At 51.8% G+C, this 22,582-nt stretch overlaps 1 protein-coding gene across 1 annotated transcript; it reads right to left on the minus strand.

Annotated features, from left to right (window-relative positions):
- Window positions 1-163: 163 nt before the first annotated feature.
- SLC22A8 (solute carrier family 22 member 8) lies at window positions 164-21,956 on the minus strand. Its single transcript, XM_049779654.1, has 11 exons — window positions 21,895-21,956; window positions 20,569-20,925; window positions 6,791-6,894; window positions 6,022-6,176; window positions 5,474-5,642; window positions 3,232-3,355; window positions 2,976-3,091; window positions 2,149-2,363; window positions 1,173-1,281; window positions 854-1,057; window positions 164-587 (listed from the first exon to the last, which is right to left on the minus strand). Exons 2-11 carry the CDS (start codon window positions 20,902-20,904, stop codon window positions 488-490), a joined length of 1,632 nt encoding a protein of 543 aa, XP_049635611.1. The 5' UTR covers window positions 20,905-20,925; window positions 21,895-21,956; the 3' UTR covers window positions 164-487.
- Between the last annotated feature and the right edge of the window lie 626 nt (window positions 21,957-22,582).

Below are 22,582 nucleotides of genomic sequence, written 5' to 3' on the forward strand. Positions count from 1 at the left end.
CAAGTGGATATGAATAAACATGCAGGTTCATGTACTCACTGGCCCCTTGGGCCACCCCATTCCTTACCAGCATGACCAAGTTCTCATTGATTTTTATTGAAACTTCACATTGAAGAAAGAAGTGGTGGACAAGTTGTTAGGGTTGAGACTGGTAGCCCAGCCCAGAGAGTCTTAGAGCAAGGGGGAAATGGAATTATAAAGGAAGGTGGCCGGAGAGGGAAAGTCTGGATAGAACAACAGCAGGGTTTGGGGGTGTGGGGAGCATGAAGGCAAGAAGTCTGGCCTGTGATTGAGCCATGGAGCTGGCTAGAGCTGGGCTGGGTACCCGGTGCTATTGCTGGAGGATTTGCCTTCATCCAACTCTCAGAAGACTTTTTTTCAAAGAGTTTGGAATCTTCCAGACACCTATAAATTAGGCTCGAGGCAGAAAGGCCTGACTGAGATTAGTCTCTGGAGGGCAGAGAAAGTTGGGGGTACCCTGTGGCCATCAGCTGGAGCTCATTCCTGGCTCAGAAGGCTGGAGAGGAATCCTCTGGAAAGTTTTTTCTGCCTCAGGCTCCTGCAATGACTTCTTGGCCTGTAGGGACCTAGGGAAAGAAAGTTCAGGCCAGGTTTGCCTCCCACCATTTTTTTTTTTGGGGGGGTCACACCCAGCGGTGCTCAGGGTTTACTCCTGGCTGTCTGCTCAGAAATAGCTCCTGGCAGGCACGGAGGACCATATGGGACACCGGGATTCGAACCAACCACCTTAGGTTCTGGATCGGCTGCTTGCAAGGCAAGCACCGCTGTGCTATCTCTCCGGGCCCTGCCTCCCACCTTTGAGCACACTCAGGGTCAGAGGTAGGGCACTGACCAATTTTCCACGTCTTCAATGGTCTCTGGCAAGGGCCGGTTGAGGGTCTCCGGTAGGAAGATGGCAGCACTTCCGCCCAGGATGGCAACCGTGCCGAAAATGATGTTGGGGATGGAGGGTTGCAGCTCCCCTGTGATTTTCACTAGGGGGGCCATCATGCTACCGATGCGGGTCCACAAATTACTGATGCCCAGGCCTGTTTGCCTGTGAGAGTTCAGAAAGGCTGGTTTAGGGATGCTTGGGCAGTGGGCAGGAAGGTGCCACCTGTCTGCCTGATCCTGCATCCTTTAGCTGGGCCAATTTTTGACCCAGGACTTACCGGATGACTGTTGGGTATAGCTCGCTGGTGTAGAGGAAGAGGCAGCTGAAGGAGCTGGATAAACACCCTTTCCCAAACACAGCCAGGACTGTCCTCAGGGTCTGGATGTCTGCAGGGGGAAAGAATGGGAGTGGTCTCTGGGGCTCAAAGAGACCTGAGTGTTGTTACTCATCAGTTGACCTTTTCTTCCATCTTGCTTTGGCTACTGGAAAACTCAGCTCCAGTATTAGAGTTGAGAAATTGTCTTCCTGGTTTGCCTAGTTCTTTGTAGGTGTCAGTCCTGTTGGCTTTTGTGTTCTTCCTGGACTGATTGCTTATTCCCATTTATAGTTTGCTCTTATTTTGGGGGGGGGCACACCCGGTGGTGCTCAGGGGTTACTCCTGGCTCTGTGCTCAGAAATAACTCCTGACATGGGACCGGAGTGATAGCACAGCGGTAGAGCGTTAGCCTTGCATATGGCTGATCTAGGACGAACCCTGGTTCGATCCCCCGGCATCCCATATGGTTCCCCCAGCGAGGAGTGATTTCTGAGCGCATAGCCAGGAATAACCCCTGAGTGTCACAGGGTGTGATTCAAAAAAAAATAAATAAAAAAGGAAAAAAGAAAAAGAAATAACTCCTGACAGGCTCAGGGGACCATATGGAATACCAGGAATCAAACCCAAGTCGGCTGCATGCAAAGCAAATGCCCTGCCCTCTGTGCTATCACTCCAACCCCTCTAGTTTGCTCTTGCACTAAGATATCCCCCACATTCCTTGGGAGAAATACTGGTGCCAGCATTAAAGCCTCTTTTTGAAAGTGGACTTTTCCAAGGCTGTAAGGTCTTCCTTGAGCATTATTCCCAATTCCCCATTCTAGCTGCTCCCCTGGCCCCTTTTATACTCTAGTAATATCAGCCAGGCTATGCATGATGTCCACAGACACATCGGCTAGAACCTCTTTCAGAAGATTCTGGGGGAACCCCAGCACCTCACCAGAGGGCACAAAAGTGAGAGCCAGGATGGACGCTCCTGCCAGGAGGAGAGCAGTGGCCTGGGTGATGTGGCGGCCCAGATAGCTCATGGTGAGGATGGTGATGAACTTGAAAGGGATGTCAACCCCTCCGAAGATGACCTGAAGCAGGTAGAGATTGACTCCAAATTCTTGCACGCTCATAGCAAGACTGTAGTAGGCGAAACCAGTGGCAAACCTGAGGGACAGAGAGCAGATGAATTAGCATCTGTAGCCAGCTGGGGCCTCTTCCCATCCTGGTTATTGGGTAACCAGGCTGACAAAGAGCATTTGGTTCTGGACCATCAGTGATTGGTTGGGAGGGTGTGGTTGAGTTTTATTTGGAAGCCACTGGGATGTATCTGGGCTCAGGGAAAATATTCTGGGATTGATTGGTTATGTCTGCAATGGCAGAGAAAATGGCACCTTGGAGTTGACTCTCAAGAACATCTCAAGAACACAGGCAGAGACAGACAATAAGTGGCAGTAAATAAAATATTCTAGCTGGACAGTAGTTTAGCATTCATACATAGGGGTCAGAGGTGTCTTTCCTACCTCACTGAGAATTATGAGAACACTTTGAAGAGTTGCTGGACAAACTGGGTACACAAATAGGGCCTCTAATCCCAGAGGGATGCAGATTTCATTAGATAAGCCTGAGTATAGGGCAGACACAGCACATATCCAGGATGGCCCTGAGCTGGCAAGTGGGGCCTGAAGTTCTCTTGCAGGTCCCATGGCTTTGCCCTCAGGTATACTGGCAGGAAGACTGGCCCATCTTGTATGCCTACAGTAGGAGCGGGGAGGTTACCAGGCCAGGGAAAGACAGAGGGTCACACGGCGCAGGATGGGGGTCCGGATCAGGTCTGTCACGCCATATTTGGCCTTGGCCAAGGAAATCTCCTTTTGTAGGTTGAGTTTCAGTTCCTTGGGGCAGAGGACAAAGAGGGCAGTCATTAGTCACCAGCTGGGACCTCTAAAAGTACCCGCTGGCTACGTCAGAGTGAGTTGGCATGTGAGGCAGGACGGGAGGGGGGCAGAGTCCAGGGTTTCAGCCCAGCCCCTACCTCCAGGCTGAGTTTTTCTCCCTCCTCCTTTTTGCCATTGAAGGCCGCCACCCAGCGCAATGTCTTCAGGGCCTTCATCGAGCTTCCAGACAGCACCAGCCAGCGAACCGACTCTGGGACCCACCTGGGGGCCAGACTCAAGTTACAGTGGCTCCCCCCACGGCCTAGAAACCCCTTGCAGAGGGGCTGGAAGAAACATCAGCCAATGAATAGTGGGGTAAGTAGAGGCCTGAGATCCCCCCCAGCTGCCTAATTGCAGAGTTCATGGAACTCACCCTTGGCCCGGTTCTGCACCTGGGCAGCCAGCAGCCAGCAGAAACCATGGCCCTTCGTATCTTCCGCCTGGCAGAGAAGCCTTTCCCCAGCCCCCCCGCCAGGATGGATTGTTATTGTGGGGTGTCTTTCCTAGTTGGGAGTCTTGAGTTTTAGCCAAGCAGGTGGGGCCTGGGGGGGCAGGGACAGCATGTTTGAGGCTGGACAGCTGGAGGGTCCTGTAGGCCCACCTCCTCCCCTTCCTTGGGTTGAGTCCAGCTGCAGGGCCAGGGTGGCTTGAGAAGGTAATGAAGTTAGGGTCAGGGCCTCAAGGCCGCTTTGAGGATGTTTGGATTCTCCCTGTGGCCGACCAGCTTGGAATAGCACCTGGTCTCCCTCACTCCTGGGATTGACTGAACCACAGCTGTGCCTGAGGAGAGGTGGTGGGAAGGGACAAAAGTGGCCCAAGATGGAATAACTCTGGCTCTGGCCACCTCTGGCTCCTGGGAATTGGTTCCAGCGAAGCCACCGAGGGCCGTGGATGCTGCTCAGCTGGTCTTAGGCCATTGTTGGGCCCATTGTCCTGGCCTGTTGTTCCTGTTTCTACTCTGAAGCCTTCTCAGCTCATCCTCACCCTGATTATCAAGGATACCCCCTTTTAGCAGGCGACAGCATAATCACCCCATTTTCCTACAGAAACTTGAGGCTCTGAGTGGGCAAGACCTCCATGAGCCACCGTGAAGGTCTTGAACCCTTGACTCACCCGGCCAACCTCCTGCCTCTATCCTCTGGTCTTCAGATGGCCCTTTGTATCACCTCTTTTACCCTAAGATTGCTTATTTTCTTTAGGAACTTATCATTTGGGGGATTCCTGCCCAGCTGTGCTCAGGGAGTCACTGGAAGTGAGATTTGCCCAGCAGGGCTGAACAGGTCCATGTAGGGACCCACAGCTCAGCCTTTATGGTGCATGGTGCTGGAGCCCATTGGGGTCACGCTAAGGCTGCTTGGAGGGTTCCAGGGCTCTACCAGGGAGACCATGCAGTGCTCAGGGTTGATCTAGAGCCCCAAGTGTGCAAAGCATGTGCCTCTGGCCCCTGTCCTAGCTCCCACGATGTTTCTACTATCTTCTATACTCATCCCCCCCCCCCGTTTGATTTTGGGGTGATGCTGGAGGTGCTGAGGGTTTACTTCTGGCTCTACACTCAGGAATCACTTCTGGTGATGCTCAGGGTGCAAGAACCCTCTCTATTGTGCTATAGCTCCAGCTCAGGAACTTTTAATTCAAAATACCTAATAGATTCTCTGGGCTCCTGATGCCCTGGGTCTTGTGTGTCCATCCACTTGGGTTTCTCATCCTCTGTATTTTTCTCTGTACTTTTTTCTAAAGCCAATGCCCAACCCAAAGACCTAGAACCAGCCAGACCACTCTGAAATATCCTTTCATATTTTGTAATTTTGTGGGGGGAGGCACACCTGGTGGTGCTCTGGGATTATTCTTGGCTTTGTGCTCAGGAATTACTCCTGGTGGTCCTTGGAGACCAAATGGGATGCTGGGGATCAAATCCAGGTTGGTCGAGTGCAAAGCAAATGTCCTACCCACTGTTATATCTCTCCAGCCCACTTTATAACATTATTATCAATTGATAAGGCATGCAAATAGCCTTTTAAGGCTGCACAAAGCCTCAATTTTCCTTATTAATACCCCCCAAAGCCAAGCCATATTTAACTGAGTCTTATTTTAAGCTCTCCTCGACAAAGGAAATTCTTTTTCATTCTATAATTTCCAATACGCTTTTCTACCTTTTAACTCTGAGTTGGAGCATCATGAGAAACTACTCAATATTTTCATTCTTGAACTTGGGAACCCTGGAGGACCACAAAGACCCACCATCATCGCCGCTTCTGCATCAACGGAATTCCTCAGCCTGGACCCAGAGCTGGGGGACAGGCCATAGAAGGGGAAGGTGAGGGTAAGGACAAGGGCACCTACCAGGACAGCAGGAAGAAGATGAAGTATGGGATGGACACAGCCAACTGGAGCCAGCGCCACTGGGTGATCACGTAAGCCAGGCCAGGCAGAATGAACTGGCCCACGGTGTAGAAGTAGCCAATGGCCGTGGACATGATAGCCCGCATTCGGGTAGACACCCACTCCACATCTACAGAAGGAACCAGGGATCAGATTAATTGGGTGCTGGGCACATCCGGGTCAAAGGGTACCAACTCCAGCACTTCTACTTGGTTAGACCCAACTGCTAAGACATTACTGTTTCATTTTATAGATGTTTCAAACTGAGGCTCCAGAGGGGAGGCCCAAAGAAAGGCCTGTCTGAGGTCTGGGGCCAAGATCCAGACAGCCCTCCTGTGCAATGTCAGGATGTCCTAGCCTGGGACTGCAGACCCTTGAGTAATTTGGTTCTCAGAGTTGTTTTCAGGGTAAGGGAGGACTCTAAGGTCTTGCTTGGTCAACATGACATGTAAACCTGGGGTTGAAACTCTCCATTTACCCAATCCCGTTCCCCTTCTTTTGGGCCTTACTCAAGATCACAGTGCTCAGGGTAATCCCTGAGATGCCACAGCCACACAGGAAGCGGAAGGCCATGTAGACGGGCAGGCTGGGGCTGAAGGCGGCGCCGGACCCCCCCGCAGCCAGCAGCAGGTAACTCCAGGTCAGGATGGGCTTTCGGCCAAACCTGTAGATCCGGGGAGAGGTGGGTGGTTAGCGTCGGGATGCTGCCAAGGCCAGTGACTCTGCAGCCTGTCGGGCAAAGGGCTAGACACCCCCCCTCTCCAGAGGGCCAGAGGCAGGCATATAAGTAACTCCTTCCTTGAACAGAGCCCGCTAGTGACTGTTTTTCTCGACGAGTTTGCAATTTAAGGTTTGGGTTAATGAGTGAACTTTACTACCCCCTGCTTAGCTGACTGAACAGGGGTGTCAAACATCACCCCCTCCTATTCTTCTAATACTTTGCATCTAAAATCCTTGAGATTTCCAGCCCAAAGGGAGTCTGCAAGGCAATCCCTCTCCTGGTTGTACTACCTCTGTGGCCTCCCCAATGGGGTCTGGATGTCCCAAGCTGTGAATGCTTTGGGACAGGCAGTGGTGACTCTCTCAGGTAAGGTGAGATCCTTGGCACCCCAGCCAGGAGTGACACAATCAGAAAGGGGTTGGGACTTGCTCAAGGCCGTGCATGCAAAGACCACCCTTCCTACCTCCCCCGAGGTTTGGATCTTGGGCTGGAATAAAGGTGGGAGAGAGAAGGTTGGGATGGGGTGTCTACCTGGGCAGAGTTCCCCCAAGTCTTACCTGTCTGATAAGTCTCCAAGCACTAGTCCTCCAACCAGGACGCCCGCCATGAAGGTCGACTGGGCCATCTCCTTCAGTTTATTGGAGTTGCACACCAAATCCCACTGAGGGAGAGAAAAGTTGTGTCGTGGCCCGGCCACGTGTCCTCTGCACCCCCAATCCCTGGCTGGCTCCTCACCCTAGCACCATTTTTTTTTTTTTTGGTTTTTGGGTCACATACCCGGCAGCCCTCAGGGGTTCCTCCTGGCCCTACACTCAGAAATCACTCCTGGCAGGCTCGGGGGACCATATGGGATGCCTAGATTCGAACCACCGTCCTTCTGCATGCAAGGAAAATGCCTTACCTCCAGGCTCTCTCTTTGGCCCTGCCCTAGGACCAATTCACTTCTTAGCTTAGCCCAGGGCACCTCCGTCTGCCAGGAGTCCTTCAGGTCACAGACTCAAATGGTATTGGTAAAGGCAAGATACCTTAAGTTGTGTGCTCTGCCACTTGGGTTTCCAAATCCGCTCACTGTCCTCTAAGCTTGGCTCTCTGCACCCCACAGCACCCTGTTATATCCCCAAAGCACCCTCTGCACCCCCAAAGAACATGATTGGTGTCTCTGTTTCTATGACCTTTATGGGGACTTAATTGTAACCACCTCCTTTGAACATGTCCTAATCTCTCTCTCTCACTCTCACCACACCTGGTATGCTCAGTTCTTACTCCTGTTCTGGGCTCAGAGTTTACTTCTAGTGGGCTCAGGGGACCATAAGGGGTACTAGAGATTGAACCAAAGTAGACAGGCAGTGCCTTCCCTGCTGTACTGTTGCTCCGGTCCCTCTCCCACCATTTTTTTTTTTAATGTAAAAAGGACTGGAGAAACAGTATAGCAGGTAGGGCATCGCCTATCCACATCAGATCCAAGTTTTGTGTGTGTGTGTGTGTGTGTGTTTATTTGGGTCACACCCAGCAGTACTCGGGAGTTACTCCTGGCTCTGCACCCAGAAGTTGCTCCTGGCAGGCACGAGGAAGGAGGGGGTATATCGGATGCCAGGATTCAAACCACCGTTTGTCCTGGATTGACTGCATGCAAGGTAAATAGCGTACCTCGGTGCTCTCTCCGACCCCGGATGCAAGTTTGATCGCTGGTATCCATATTGTTCTCTGGGCACCTCTAGAGAAATTTCTGAGCACAGAGTTAGGAGTAAGCCCTGAGGATCCTGGGTGTGATTCCAAAATATAAACAAAAGGTTGGAGCCACACCTGGCAGCACTCAGAGGTTAAATGCCTGAAGTTTGGGGTCACTCTCTGTGGTGCTCAGGGGACCATGCAGTAACCGGGAACAAATGGGGGCCTCCCACATACAAAGCTAGTGCTCCCACTATGATGCTTCCTATAGTCAACTCTCTGGCCGGTTCAGCGTCACCCATCTTCATCCTCAGTTCTCATCATTTCTCCCTTCTTTGCCTATGAGGCTCTTTACATTGTACCTAGTAGAATCTTCCGTATCTAAATTTGTCTTTTCCTCAGGCAGCTCTGGTTTCAGCCACCGAGGGGTTCTCTAGGGAATCTTTCTTTAGGCCTTTATTTATTTTTTATTTTTTATTTTTTTGGGGGGCACACCCAGTGACTCTGAGGGGTTTACTCCTGGCTATGGGCTCAGAAATCACTCCTGGCTTGGGGAACCATATGGGACACAGGGGGATGGAACCGCAGTCCATCCTAGGCTAATGCCAACAAGGCAGACTCCTTACCTCTCTGCACCACCGCTCTGGCCCCTCTTTAGGCCTTTAAATCCTTGTGATTTAAATTCTTGGGATCAGATTCAGTGGTAACACAGTGGTAGGGCATTTGCTTTGCACACGGCTGACCCAGGGCAGATGCAGGTTTGATCCCCGGCATCCCATAAGGTCCCCTGAGCCTGCCAGGAACGATTTCTGAGCACAGAGCGAGTAGTAACCGCTGAGTGCCACATGGTGTGGCCCCAAGAAAACCAAAAAATAAAATAAAATAAAATAAAATAAAATAAAAATAATTCTTGGTTTCTTCCTTTCAAAAGAGGACACACTTCTGACCTCTGGTACCTGAACATTCCAAATACTACTCAGCATCCACTGTGGCCCTCCATGGCCTGCACTGATGCTAGCTGCCAACTTCCCAGTCCTGTTGGCTACACAGACATCCAGGAAATGAATAGATGCTTAGCTGGGAAGATAATAGTCTGAGGAGAGGAGCTGAGAAGGAAAGCTGGCAACCTTAGGGAATGTCCTATTGGTAGGGTCCTGAATTCACTTTATTTTTTTTATCTGTCCCCTGTTCCAGTAGAAGAGACTTTTTCTTTAGCTACCTCAGGTTCCTTTGGTATGTGAAAGCCTAATCAGGTTAGATTAGCCAAGAAAGGCGACTGTCTGTCAGTGTTTGCCCCTCTTCCTGTGTTAACCAGTTCTCAACAATAAATATTTTACGTGATGGGACAGTCAGGGTTCTTAGTTCACTAGGCTGGGTGTCCTTTGACCCCATGCTTTTCTCTCTAAATTTTCTGTGTGTGTGTGTGTGTGTGTGTGTGTGTGTGTGTGTGTGTGTTTTAACCACACTTGATGGTTACCCTGGTGGCCAGGGGTTACTCCTGGCTCTGTGCTCAGAAGTCACTCCTGGCAGGCTCGGGGGACCATATGGGATGCCAGGATTCAAATCGGGGTTCATCCTGTATTGGCCGCTTGTAAGGCTAATGCCTTACCACTGTGCTATTGCTCTGGCCCCTTTTTCTGCTTTATTTTATTATTTTTTTGGTTTTTGGTTACACTCGGCAGCACTCAGGGGTTACTCCTGGCTCTACACTCACAAATCACTCCTGGTAGACTTTGGGGACCATATGGGATACCGGGATTCAAACCACCGTCCTTCTACATGCAAGACAAATGCCCTACCACCATGCTATCTCTCAGTCCCTTTTTCTATTTTCTTAATTCTCATGGCATCTCTGCTTCAGGCCCATTCACCCAGAGCTGGTTCAGCTCCCCAGATGTCATCTACTCTCCAGCAGGGCTCAGTCTCTGTGACAAGCCTTTTTGGCTTCCCACTATTGTTTTATCTTGTTAAGACAGGGGTTTTGGGGCTGGAGAGATAGCACAGCTGTAGGGCGTTTGCCTTGCATGCAGCTGACCTGGGAAGGACCCAGTTCGATTCCCGGCATTTCATGTGGTCCCCCAGTCTGAGGGCAGAGCCAGGAATAACCCCTGAGCGCTGCTCGGTGTGGCCCCCAAACCAACCAACCAATCAATCAATCAATCAATCAAGTTAAAAAAGAAAAAGACAGGAGGTTTACCAGAGGTGTTCTGGCACCCTGGGGCTACTCTCCACAATATCCAGTTGGGCTATGTTTGCTGCTGGACCATCTTTGTGCTCAGTCCTGCCTATTGTTGCAAGTAAGGTAAGGTCAAATTACCTAGGAAGAATGGAGGGATGAGGCTTCATCTATGACTCAAGGCTGCTAGAATGTTGGGATGCTGAGGACAACCAGGGCTGCCTCCACACTGGTGGGGGCCATGAAGTATTGAACCAAACTCAGGGACTCCCTGGGCTGAGCAGGTGCTCAAGGCCTTGTTGCATATCCTATGCGACTATTGCCCTCGTCCATATTTTCCTCCTGGGTAGAGGTGCCCTTGGGGGTTAGTGACAATTGATACCTATAGTGGGCACTATTTTGAAAGGGCATGGCTATGCCTTCACTCTTTAGTCCTCACTACTACCTGGAGATGGGGGAGACTGTGCTCTTGTCACCCCCATTTTACAGAGAAGGGAAACGGAAACCTAGGAAATGGTGGCACCAACTTTTTGATAGGTCTCCTGACTTCCTGTCTGCTGCCCATCCCTTCCCTGATAAACCGGAAGGACTTTCTAAACCACAGCCCAGGGGTGTGTCTGGCCTTTAGGCTAAGCTAGAACCCTGTGATCCCAGATTTATAAAGCCCTCAATTCTTGGCCTCTGCCTACCTGTCAGGCTTAATCTCTTACTAATCCCCAACACATACCCTTTGTCCTGTGCTCTGATTTACTTGTGTAATGAAGTGGAGAATTTTACGCACTAGAAATAATGCCTCACAAGAATGCTTTGGAAATCAAACAGTGTCTGTGTGTGTGTGTGTGTGGAGAGAGAGAAAGAGGAAGGGAGTGAGAGAGGAAAGGAGTTAGGAGGAATGCAGGGGTCATTGAGGGGGTTTCTATTGAGCACTCTGGTACGTTAGAGCATGCTGTGAAAGCTCCTTGGGAAGTCTATAGCAGATGGTGCCCTGAATTCCATTGCCCTCAAAGTGGGAAGGGGCACATTTCCCAAGAGACTTTGAAGTTGATTGGGGGCCTTGAACCTGTGGACAATAAAATGGAAATGGAGAACCAGAGCAAAGCAAAGAGGATTTAGCCTTGTGCCTGCCTGAGTTCGATCCCCGCACCCCCTATGGTCCCCTGAGCCTGCCAGGAGTAATTTCTGAGTGCAGAGGCAGGAGTAACCCCTGACAGCCACTAAATGAGGCCCAAAAATCAAAGACAAAAAAAGGTGTGGGGGGGGAAGGGGAACACCCCACAAGGTTGGAGGACCATATAGTAGCCTTGAGCCCCTATCTCTAAGGCCACCCCCATCCCACCCACAGTAATGATGTTACTTTGCAGAAGGACATTTGACTTTCTCAACCTTTATAAATCAAGTCTTTTTGGTTGGGGGGCCACCCCTGTTAGTGCTTAGGGCTGTTTAGCCATGTGCAAGGCCACCACCCTCCCCCCAATCCCCTGCTACACTGAGACACCCACTTTCCTTACTCAAAGCAGGCACCCCAGCATCTTGGTAGCTGTGGTTTGCTCTGCCTAGAACTTTCTAGAACAAACCTGCCCTCTGGGCTTGCCTATTCATCTCTTTCCCATCTTGGCTCAACTGTTATCTTCTCTATGGGTGGTCCCTTGATCACCCTTCTTTTTGTTTCTTTTTTTTGTTTGTTTTTGGGCCACACCCGGCGGTGCTCAGGGGTCACTCCTGGCTGTCTGCTCAGAAATAGCTCCTGGCAGGCACGGGGGACCATATGGGACACCGGGATTCCAACCAACCACCTTTGGTCCTGGCTCGGCTGCTTGCAAGGCAAACACTGCTGTGCCATATCTCTGGGCCCATTGATCACCCTTCTTAAACATCACTCCTCCCTGCAATCTTGATCCCTATGTCTGACTTCATTTTCTCTCTTACACCAGCAGACACACTGTCATTAATTTTTTTTAGTCATTTTGGATCATACACCGTGGTACTCAGGACGTACTCTTAGTTCTGCACTCAGGGATCATTTCTGGCAGGATTCAGGGGACCATATGGGGTGCCAGAGATGGAACCCAGGTTGGCTGCATGCAAGGCAAGTGCCTTGCCCACTGTAGTATCTCTCGGGCCCAAGAACATATTATTATTGTTGTTGTTTATGGGCCATCTCCAGTAGTGTTCAGGGGTTACTCCTGGCTCTGCTTTCTGAAATCACACCTGGCAGGCTCGGGGGACCTTATGGGATATCAGGGATTGAACCTGGGTTAACTGCGTGCAAGGTAAACGCAGTCCCCACTGTGCTATCTCTCTGGGCCCCTATTTCTCTCCTTTTCACCAAGATCCTGGCAGCAGACAGAGGGTAAACCCTTCTACTGCACTTAGCTTGCTCCATCCTAAGCCAGAGAGAGACTCACACCCATCTGAACCCCCAACTAATCCATGTTCCTGATGTCTCGTTCCAGGTGACACTTGAGCCTCAGTGATGCATGTCACCCTCACCCAGGAAGGGCTGGGGTGGTGGCGGGGAGACTGAGGGTTCTGAGATCAGGCTCCAGGGCAGAGGACAAGCCGAAGAGCTGGAGCAGGAGGCCCTGAAGTCTGCTGCACAGAGGAAGGTCCTGGAGTGGTGGCTGAGCCGGACAGGAGAAGGACCATCCAGTGCTCATGCGTGTGCAGACTTTACCAAGGGTTTGGGGGGAGATCCAAAGAACACCCCAGAACAAGGACATTGGTCCACGATCTTCTCTAGCTTGGGGACCTTTGAGAATCAAGTCAGACTTGGGGGCCAATCACTGTACCCCTGGGCATTCTCAGATCTCCAGTTGGCCTATGGGGTACAAAAGCCAGAGAGGGGGAAGGGATTCAGGATCTTGGGGAGACACAAACAGATAGATGTGAGGCCTCAACTCAGCCACACAAGGGCCAGTTGCTTAATTTCTCTGTGAATCCAAAAAAATTTTTTTCCCGGAGATCCCCAAGCAGTGCTCAGGGTTCAACTTCGGTGATACTCGCAGCTGGGTAGGTGATTTAGTGCTCAGGCCCAAGGATAAGTTGCTGGGAACACCAGAGTCACCTGAGGGGCATTCAGGTCCTTTCAGAGCTTCATCTGGGGACTGGGGGCACCGAGAGCTGCGCCCTGTAGTGTTCTGGAAGACATGTGTTACCATGGAAGGAACAGGGTTGGCCATAATGCAAGACAGTCACCCTACTTTCTGTGCTGAATCCCCAGCCCCACCTCAATCTGATCTGCAGTGTGGGGAGTGAGCAGAGAACTACTTCCTGTCTTTTTTATTTGGGTTTTGGGGCCATATCCTGCAGTGCTCAGGGATTACTCCTGGCTCTGCACTCAAGAATCACTTCCAGTGGTGCTCAGGGGACCATATGGGATGCCAGGAATTGAATGTGCAGGGCAAGTGCCCTCCTCTTTGTACCATCGCTTCAGTTCCAAGTTTCTGTTTCTTGGACTTTGCAAACAGCATAAAGAACCAGGAAGCCGCCAGCTCTGTACCTGGCGAGCCATCGTGCTCAATTCACTGATCAGAAAGTAAAAATTTGAGGGGCCGGAGAGATAGCACAGCGGTTGGGTGTTTGCCTTGCATGTAGCCGATCAAGGACAGATGGTGGTTCGAATCCTGGTATCCGCTATGGTCCCCCATGTTTGCCAGGAGCTATTTCTGAGTACAGAATCAGGAGTAACCCCTGAATGCCATCGAGTGTGACTCAAGAACCAAATAAATAAATAAATAAATAAATAAATAAAAAAGATAAAAAAGAAGAAGAAGAAGAAAGTAAACCTTTCAAATATCTCCCTCTTCCGCCTCGCATTCCCCCACCCATCCTGGGTACTGCTCAGGACCCCCTAGGTAAGGAGCTGTGGCTGGGGAAATGCGGTGACTCTCTGCTCTGTGGCCAGGAGGACATAAATGGAGCTGACAGGAGAAGGTATCCAAATCAGGCTTGGGGAGCTGGAAGCCTGGGGATGTGGGTTGCTGTTGTGGGGGCACCAAGATCCTCCCCAGGTAGAGACCAGCTTCTTGGAGATCTTCTACCTCTCCAGTGGGGACCCACCTGGATGGATGGGGGGGTACTACATGTGTGGGGGGGACTTGTTTCACAATCTAAGCCCAGAGAGGAACAGCAAGTGTCCCTGAGAGAAGGGCCAGCCCCAGGCAGATCCTAAGAGACATATCAGAATTGAGTTCAGTGTATGGGGGAGCCCAGAGTCTATAGTAAATGCTCCTATAGTTTCTTTTTTTTTGGGGGGGGGTTCTGATTTGGGGACACGCTCAGTGGTGTTCAGGGCTTACTCCTGGCTCTGAGCTCAACAATTATTCCTAATGGTGCTCAGGGGACCATGTGGGATACCAGGAATTGAACTCTGAACTTGGGTCTGTCCCAGTGCAAGGCAAACAAACACCCTCCCCACTGTGCTATGTGGGGGGATGTTGGGGGTAGGGTGGGACAATGCCCCACACTTTCTAGACTTAAAAGAAAGGCCTTTGTTTCCTCTTACAGTCCCAGTAAAGCCCCTGAAACATTCCAGCAAGTCTCTGCTGAGGCAGGCGGGACTGAAGGCATTTGTGGGTTGCCATACCCCCAGCTTGCCTTGGGGGTGGGGTGGGGTGAAAGGAAGCTTAGGGGATCAGAAGGGGAAGGCAACCTGCCCAGCTTTTCCAGATTCCAGGCTTACCCCTGCTACAGGGGAGTTCCTTCTCTGCTTCTAACATGAGGGGCCTGCATAGAGAGACTCCCAGCTCACCAGCTTGTAAGGTGGGCATGGGGTCCATAAAGTGGGGTGAGCTGAACCTTTTTTGTTTTGTTTTTGGGCTACACCCAGTACTCTTGACTGTACTCAGAAATCATTCCCAATGGGCTCAGGGACCAAATGGGATGCCAGGAATTGAACCCGTACAAAGCAAATGCCCTTCCCACTGTGCTTAGCCCCATGTGGGGTGGAATTTCTGGACCGGCCACCCCTGCTCTTTCTCTGAGGACAGAGTTGCCTTCTGGGGTTCAGGGAGTGGTTCCTAGTTCTCAGGCATCCTATTTTTTTGATTTTTGGGCCATACCAGGTGGCACTCAGGGGTTCCTCCTGGCTTTGCACTCAGAAATTGCTCCTGGCAGGCTCAGGGGACCATATGGGATGCCCGGGATCAAACCCAGGTCCGTCTTAGGTAGGCCATGTGCAAGGCAAATGCCTTACAGCTGTGCTATCACTCCGACCCCCAGTCCGACATCTTTTTTTTTTTTTTTTTTTTTTTTTTGGTTTTTGGGCCACACCCGGTAATGCTCAGGGGTTACTCCTGGCTATGTGCTCAGAAGTTGCTCCTGGCTTGGGGGACCATATGGGACACCGGGGGATCGAACCGCGGTCCGTCCAAGGCTAGCGCAGGCAAGGCAGGCACCTTACCTTTAGCGCCACCGCCCGGCCCCTATTCCGACATCTTAATAACAGGAAGGGTTGCCTGGTAGCAGCTGAGTTGGTTCCCCTTCTGGTGTTTCTGATTTTGGGGCCTGTTTGCAGCTGCAGACTGGGGCAGAGGCTGAGAGTGGCCATTGCAGGTTCCAGACTTGGGATTGGGAGCAGCTAAACGAAGCTCCTGGCATGGTGTGGACAGACAGGTGGGAGCTCTCTCAACTGATAGTTGGAGAAGGGTGCAGGGCCCTGAGAGAAACCCTTAATTTTTTTTTGGGGGGGTGGTCTTCCCAAACAATGATTGGGATACTTAGCCAATAGTTCTAATGGTTAATGCTCAGGGCCTGGAGATATGTGATACTTAAACCCAACAAAAGTGGGGGCCCTCAGGGCCACCCCTGGAGTGCTGGGAGGGGCCCTTGTGTGCCACGGATGTGTGCTCTAGTCCTTTTAACTGCATCCTAGGCCTTAGCATAGCTACAGCTGAGGGGGCCTGGGATGAGGTGAACCCAGAGGCTGTTTAAGTTTTAATTGCTTCTGAAGGAGCTTTTTTGTTGTTGTTGTTGTTGTTGTCATTTAGCTTTGGATTTATGACCATGCCCAGAGGTGCTCTGGGCTTACTCCTGGCTCTGTGCTCACTCCTGGCTCTGTGCTCAGCAGACCATATGCAGTCCCGGGGATCAGACCTGGGTTGGCGATGTGCAGAGCAAGTCCCACCTGCTGTCTTTTTTTTTTTTTTTTTTTTTTGGTTTTTGGTTTTTGGGCCACACCCGGCGGTGCTCAGGTTACTCCTGGCTGTCTGCTCAGAAATAGCTCCTGGCAGGCATGGGGACCATATGGGACTCCGGGATTCAAACCAACCACCTTTGGTCTTGAATCGGCTGCTTGCAAGGCAAACGCCGCTGTGCTATCTCTCCGGGCCCCCGCTGTCTTATTGCTTCAGCTTCGGGCAGGACTTGGCTCCTCTGCTCCCTTCCTGCTTTGGTGGCACCTGAATCATAGCTGTCACTAAATCACTGTCACATATTTTATTCTGCTTTTTTTCTTTTATGCTGCAAACATTGGGAGGGGACCATGATGTGAAGCTTTTAAAATAAAAAACCCAACACACAGGTATTACTTCAAAAAACAGGGTGCAGGCTGCTGAAGTGATAGTACAGCAAGGAAGGCATTTGCTTTGCATGTGGCCAACCCAAGTTTGATCCCTGGCATCCCATATGGTCTCCCGATCCAGCTAGGAGTGATTTTTGAGTGCAGAGCTAGGACTAACCCCTGAGCACCCAAAAAACAAAACAAGACAAAGTTCAAATGGAGCCAAAGCAATAATATAGTGGGGAGACTGCTTGCCTGGCATGTAGATGACCTGGGTTTAATCCCCGGCATCCCATATGGTTCTTTGAACCTGCCAGGAGTGATTTCTGAGCGCAGAGCCAGGAGTAATCCCTGAGTACCACCAGGTGTGGCCCAGAAACAAAACAAAACAAAACAAAAAACAGGATGTGATGATGATGCATGTGGGGCTCCCCTCTGTCTCTCCAGAAACCAGATGTGTTGTGAGTAACCCCCATACTTGGAAACCTACAACGTCCTCCCTACACCCTGTCAGTCCTATAGGGAATTGGAACCTACAGATTGGAACCTCTCTCTTCCTTTTCTCCTCTCACTTTCTTTCCTCTTCTCAATGGTCCTTTGACCACTTCATCTACTTTGGGCGGACACATCTGCTAAGCTATGGACCATTCCCCAATGGACCATTCTCCGGGGTCCCTTCCTCTGCATCTCCCTGCAGGTGGACCAGAACTCTCCACCAGTCTCCTTCCCCCTGCACTCAGGGTCTCCACCCTTAGGTGGCACTGTGGACGCAGCCCTTCAACTTGGCCTCCTTTGGCCTCTCCCTCTTCACATCTGGCAACCTTTGTGCCAGGCTCAACCTTTTGCCCTTCCTCTGACTATTGCCAGCTCCCTCCTCTCCTCCCTTCAAGCCTCAGAGACTTTGCACTTGACTTCACATCCGCTTCTTCTTTTGCCCTGGGGATGACATTGGCCATTTGCCCCTCTCTCTTCCCCTCCAGCCCCCTGCCTTGCTAGCTTGCTGACTCCACTCTTCAATGAGGTTTTGCTGACTCCAGCAGTGCTCCCAGCTGCTCCTCCAGCCTCATCCCCGAGCTGGGTGCTCTGAGCATTCTGAGCTGCATCTGGGTGAAGATTCATTCATTCATTCATTCATTCATTCATTCATTCCACTTATTACTCTGCCCAGCACCTCTTTGTGCCAGGAATCGATCCAGCCTCTAGGGATACACAAGACAGCAAGAAATCTTGGTCAGGGGCGGGAGAGATAGCATGGAGGTAGGGCATTTGCCTTGCATGCAAAAGGTCGGTGGTTCGAATCCCGGCATCCCATATGGTCCCCCGAGCCTGTCAGGAGCAATTTCTGAGTGTAGAGCCAGGAGTAAACCCTGAGCGCAGCCCCAAAAACCAAAAACCAAAAAAGAAAAGAAAAGAAAAAAGAGAAATCTTGGTCTCTGCCACAGTATGACCTGGACCCCCGAGAGTGGGTTTGGGTGTGTTCTAACCCAAGAGGGAAGCTGGGCTTGGGGAGTGCTGCCAAATACCCCCACAATTCACTGTCCTCAGCTTATTGCTTGCAGCTGACAAGAAAGGTTGGTTGGACTCTGGATGCATTTCAGACTCTATGCTTGGAGAAAGAGCAAAAGCAAACATGAACGCGGCTGACCCAGGGCAGATGTGGGTTCGATCTCCGGCATCGCATATGATTCCCCAAGCCAGGAGTAACTCCTGAATGCAGCTGGGTGTGCCCCCCTCCAAAAAAAATAATAAAATCTCAGAAAAAGCAAAAGCAAGCATGAGAGATGGAAAGGGGGGATGGAGAGAGAGAGAGAGAGAGAGAGAGACAGACAGACAGACAGACAGACAGACAGACAGACAGAGACAGAGACAGAGAAGAAACTATAGCCTAAATTGTGGTCTGGAGCCTGGATCTTTGCTCAAAGAGCCCCAGCCTGCTCTGACAGACCCGGGGACCTTGAACTACTCCTTACTTTCCCTACTTCAGTGTCCCCATCTGATTAATGACTCATGACACCAACATCTAGATCCCACTGTGGGGAGGTTGGAGTTGTGGGCATCTGGCACATCATCCTTGTCAAACCCCCCACCCCTGCAAAATGAATGATTCGCACCAGCCCAGACTCTGGACATGATCCTGCATGTGGGTCCTACCGGGCACTGTCTGAGACTGATGGTGCTTGCATTTCCTCTCTTATGACCCAGAGAAGTTAACAGAACCTTCTCTGGAACTCAGGGTGGAGAATAAAAACTTTGACTTCTGCTCACTGATCAGATGCCCACTCCTTCAGGAAGCCTTCCTAGAATCTCTTGCTTCATTCATCTTGGAAGCGTTTATGCCCTTGGCTCATCTCCTAGGGGTTCTTGGGGGCCTCATTTCAATTATGAAACTGCCTAGCTGTGCACCCTGGACTTTAACCTCTTTGTTCTGAGTCTTACTTTCTTGGATCTTGAACTGCAAAAGGAGATAATCGCACCTTCCCCAGGTCTGGGGGACATAAATCATAAGAGGTGATGTTTGCAGATGATCAAAGTGGGGGCCCCCTGAATGCTTGAATGCTCAAGAATGCCAGTGCCAGGGCCGGGAGAGATAGCATAGCGGCGTTTGCCTTGCAAGCAGCCGATCCAGGACCAAAGGTGGTTGGTTTGAATCCCGGTGTCCCATATGGTTTCCTGTGCCTGCCAGGAGCTATTTCTGAGCAGACAGCCAGGAATAACCCTTGAGCAATGCCAGGTGTGGCCCCAAAACAAACAAACAAACAAACAACAACAACAACAACAAAAAGAATGCCAGTGCCCATTTTCTCCTCAGTGTCTCCTCTCTCTTATCTGGACTGTCAGTTCATTTATTTTCTTTGTTTGGCCAAGTCCAGTTGTGCTCAGGGCTTACTCCTGGCTCTGTGCTCAGGGATCACTCCTGATGAGCTCGGGGACTGAACCCGAGCCAGCCAGATACAAGGCAAGCTGTGCTGTGCTATCTCTCTGGCCTCCATCCGGAGATGGGTGATAAGGGTCAGTGAATAACTAGAGGCTTATGAATGAGAGTTGGGGCCCCGAATGACCAGGTGGGAGACCACTGTAGACTGTTGAGGGGTTTGCAGGCAGCTCCAACCCTCTGCTCTATCTGTCCAGTGGCACCTCCATTTCTTCCCCTCCTGCCCTGAGTCCTCTGCACAGCGGGGATTTTCTGCCTTTCCTTGCTGCCCTGTGTCAGGTGTTTCTGGTGTTTGGGCCACACCTGGCAGCGGTTAGGGGTGACTCCTGGCTCTGCACTCACAAGTTACTCTTAGCAGGCTCAGGGGATCATAGGGGATGCTGAGGATTGAACTCAGGTCAGCCATGTGCGAGGCAAACACCTTACCTGCTGTGCTATTTCTCTGGACATTTGGGGGTGGGGTTTGGGCCACACCTGATGGTGCTCAGGATTTACTCCTGGCTCTGTGCTCAGAAATTGCTCCTGACAAGGAGGACCATATGCGATGCTGGATACAGATTGTCTGTTTGCAAGGCAAACACCCTACCACTGTGCTATCACTCCGGCTAGCTCCGAGATTATTATTATTTTTTGTTTTGTTTTTGGGCCACACCCGGCGATGCTCAGGGGTTACTCCTGGCTGTCTGCTCAGAAATAGCTCCTGGCAGGCACGGGGGACCATATGGGATACTGGGATTCGAACCAACCACCTTTGGTCCTGGATCGGCTGTTTGCAAGGCAAATACCACTGTGCTATCTCTCCGGGCCCTCTCCGGAAATTCTTATCTCAGCTCTGGGAAGTATCTCTGTCTCTGTTCAGGCCCCAGTCGGGAGCACTTGGGAGCTGGACCATCCCATTTAGGCTCTTTGAGTAAACTGCACCCCGATCCCCAAGTTGCAGGTCCTAGGGGTATCAGTGGATTCCCCAAGCCTGTCCTGCTGTTTGCAGAGCAGGGTGGGGAGCACCATGGGGGTGGAGGGCAAACCCCTTGGTCCCTCTCCCTGTTGGCATCAGGCTTACCTCGATCACGATGGAGCCCCGGCTGTTAACATCGTATACCCAGCCGTCCAGGCAGGGCTCGGTGGGCCCCTGGGTGCCGTTGGAGAGGCTGGCGTTGGGCAGATGCACGAAACGGAGGCACGGCTCAGGCTGGCCGTGGAGGCCCGTGGGCAGCAGCCAGGGCCCGGAGGAGGCATTGGGGGGCGGGCGGCAGTGGTGGGCGGGGGTGGCGGCCGTGAAGATCTGCAGCAGGTTGTGGTTGGCCATGCCCAGGATGGGGAGGCCGAGCAGCAGCATATTGAGGAGCTGGAAGGGGCCCATGCTGCCCACGCGGTCCACGAGCTCCGAGAAGGTCATGGTGGGGGAGCAGGGGGTCACCTGCGGATGAGGTGGTGGTGGTGGACCGGGCCTTGCACGGACACGTGGCTGCACCTGGAGGCGCCCTGCTGCAGGCAGAGACCAGGGGTCCTAGGGTGCTGTGTGCGACCCTTATGCCCATCTTGGGTGTCAACAGGGGTGTGTCTGTTTCAGCTGGAATGGGGTTGTATGTGCAGGGGCTGGAGCTCAGAGGTATGGCTACGTGTGACCGAAGGCTACATGAGCTGGCAGGTGTGTGCATGAGGAATATATGTATGTGTAGACATGCGCAAGTTGGTTGTGCAGGTTTGCAGAAACATGTGAATGCAGAAGAAATTGTTTTGAGGCCACACTCAACCGTGCTCCAGACTTATGCTTGGCTCAGGGATCCCTCCAGGTGGGGTTCAAACCTGATCAGCTGTCTGCAAGGTAAGTTCCTCCCCACAAGTGCATATATGACCCCTTCTTGCTTGTACATGAACCTCTGTGCATTCATGGTGCCAGATGTGTATGCGTGAGCCCACACATACACACACATGATTCATGCCTATGTGAATGAGCCCGTATGCATGGATGACCATGTGTGTGCATGCCTGAGCCCATAGGTGTGATGCATAAATCCATGTGTGCAAGCATGGCCCATACTGCAATGTGTGTATAGACTCGGGGCTCTGAGCCTGTCTGGGTCCAGTTGTGCTATTCACACACACTCATGCTTGAGCAGGGGCCCCAGCAGGTATGGGGAGGGCCAGTCCCCAAGTAAGGTCAGTTACACAGGACGGGTTGGGGGTGTCTCTGGTTCCCCCCGGCAGACAGAGGGTGAGCAGAGCTGAAAACCCCTGTGGGGAAAGGTCCCCCCAAAAGCAGGCTGTAGATTTAGTCTGCAAGGATGGATCTACCACAAAGGGGCTATGGAGGGTCTCAGAGGACTTAAGGGATGGGGCAGTTCTCTGGGGTCCCCGGGGCTGGCTGTAGGGGTGTCCCTCCTACCTGCTGCTGGGCTGGTGGGTGGAAGCGACGCTGCTCCTTCGGTCTGGCCGAGCTCCGGCAGCCTTGCCTGCGCTGCCTGGGGGGCTTATATAAGGCATAAGCTGCTCCTGGGTTAATGTCTGACTTTCTTGGGAGGATTAATGGCAGGGAGGGCCCAGCCTCTCAAAAGGCTGCCTCAGCACCGGGTGATGGGGCCGGGGCCACACAGGGGAGTGTCCAGGCAGCTCCCCTTGGAAGGACCCGGGAGGGGGTCTGGCCTAAGGCCTGAGGGCCCCGTCATCTCTGCACAGTCCAGAGGCTGAGAAGGACCAATGAGGGAGAAGCCGCCAACATTCGTTCTCTGGCCTCGGCTGACCCCGCTGCTGCCAGGGGGCCCTTGGGCCGCCCTCTGAAACGTTACAACAGGAGCAGGTAGAAAATGCCACTAGCCTGTGTCCTTGAGGGTCTAGGCCTGTCACCCCCCAGTCCAACAAGCACCCCAGTCTGAGTCTTTGAAAATACCCCAAGCCCACTCCTCTCGGTTTCTCCTGAATATCTGAAGTCTCTTTTTCTCTCTTTTTATTTTTGGGCCACACTTGGCAGTGCTCAGGGGTTACTCCTGGCTCTGCACTCAGGGATCATTTCTGGTGGGCTCAGAGGATCGTATAGGATGTTGGGGATCGAACCTGGGTTGGCTGTGTGCCAGGCA

The sequence above is a fragment of the Suncus etruscus genome, chromosome 9, assembly GCF_024139225.1.
Source record: "Suncus etruscus isolate mSunEtr1 chromosome 9, mSunEtr1.pri.cur, whole genome shotgun sequence".
NCBI classification, from domain to species: Eukaryota; Metazoa; Chordata; class Mammalia; order Eulipotyphla; family Soricidae; genus Suncus; species Suncus etruscus.

Excerpts from the sequence above, each read along its gene's own strand:
- SLC22A8 (XM_049779654.1), bottom strand. The coding sequence starts at position 20,904 with ATGACCTTCTCGGAGCTCGTGGACCGCGTGGGCAGCATGGGCCCCTTC. Across the intron at positions 6,895-20,568 it reads GGGGCTCCATCGTGATCGAG|TGGGATTTGGTGTGCAACTC; the intron begins GTAAGCCTGATG and ends TCTCTCCCTCAG. Across the intron at positions 2,364-2,975 it reads CTCTGTCTTTCCCTGGCCTG|GTTTGCCACTGGTTTCGCCT; the intron begins GTAACCTCCCCG and ends TCTGTCCCTCAG.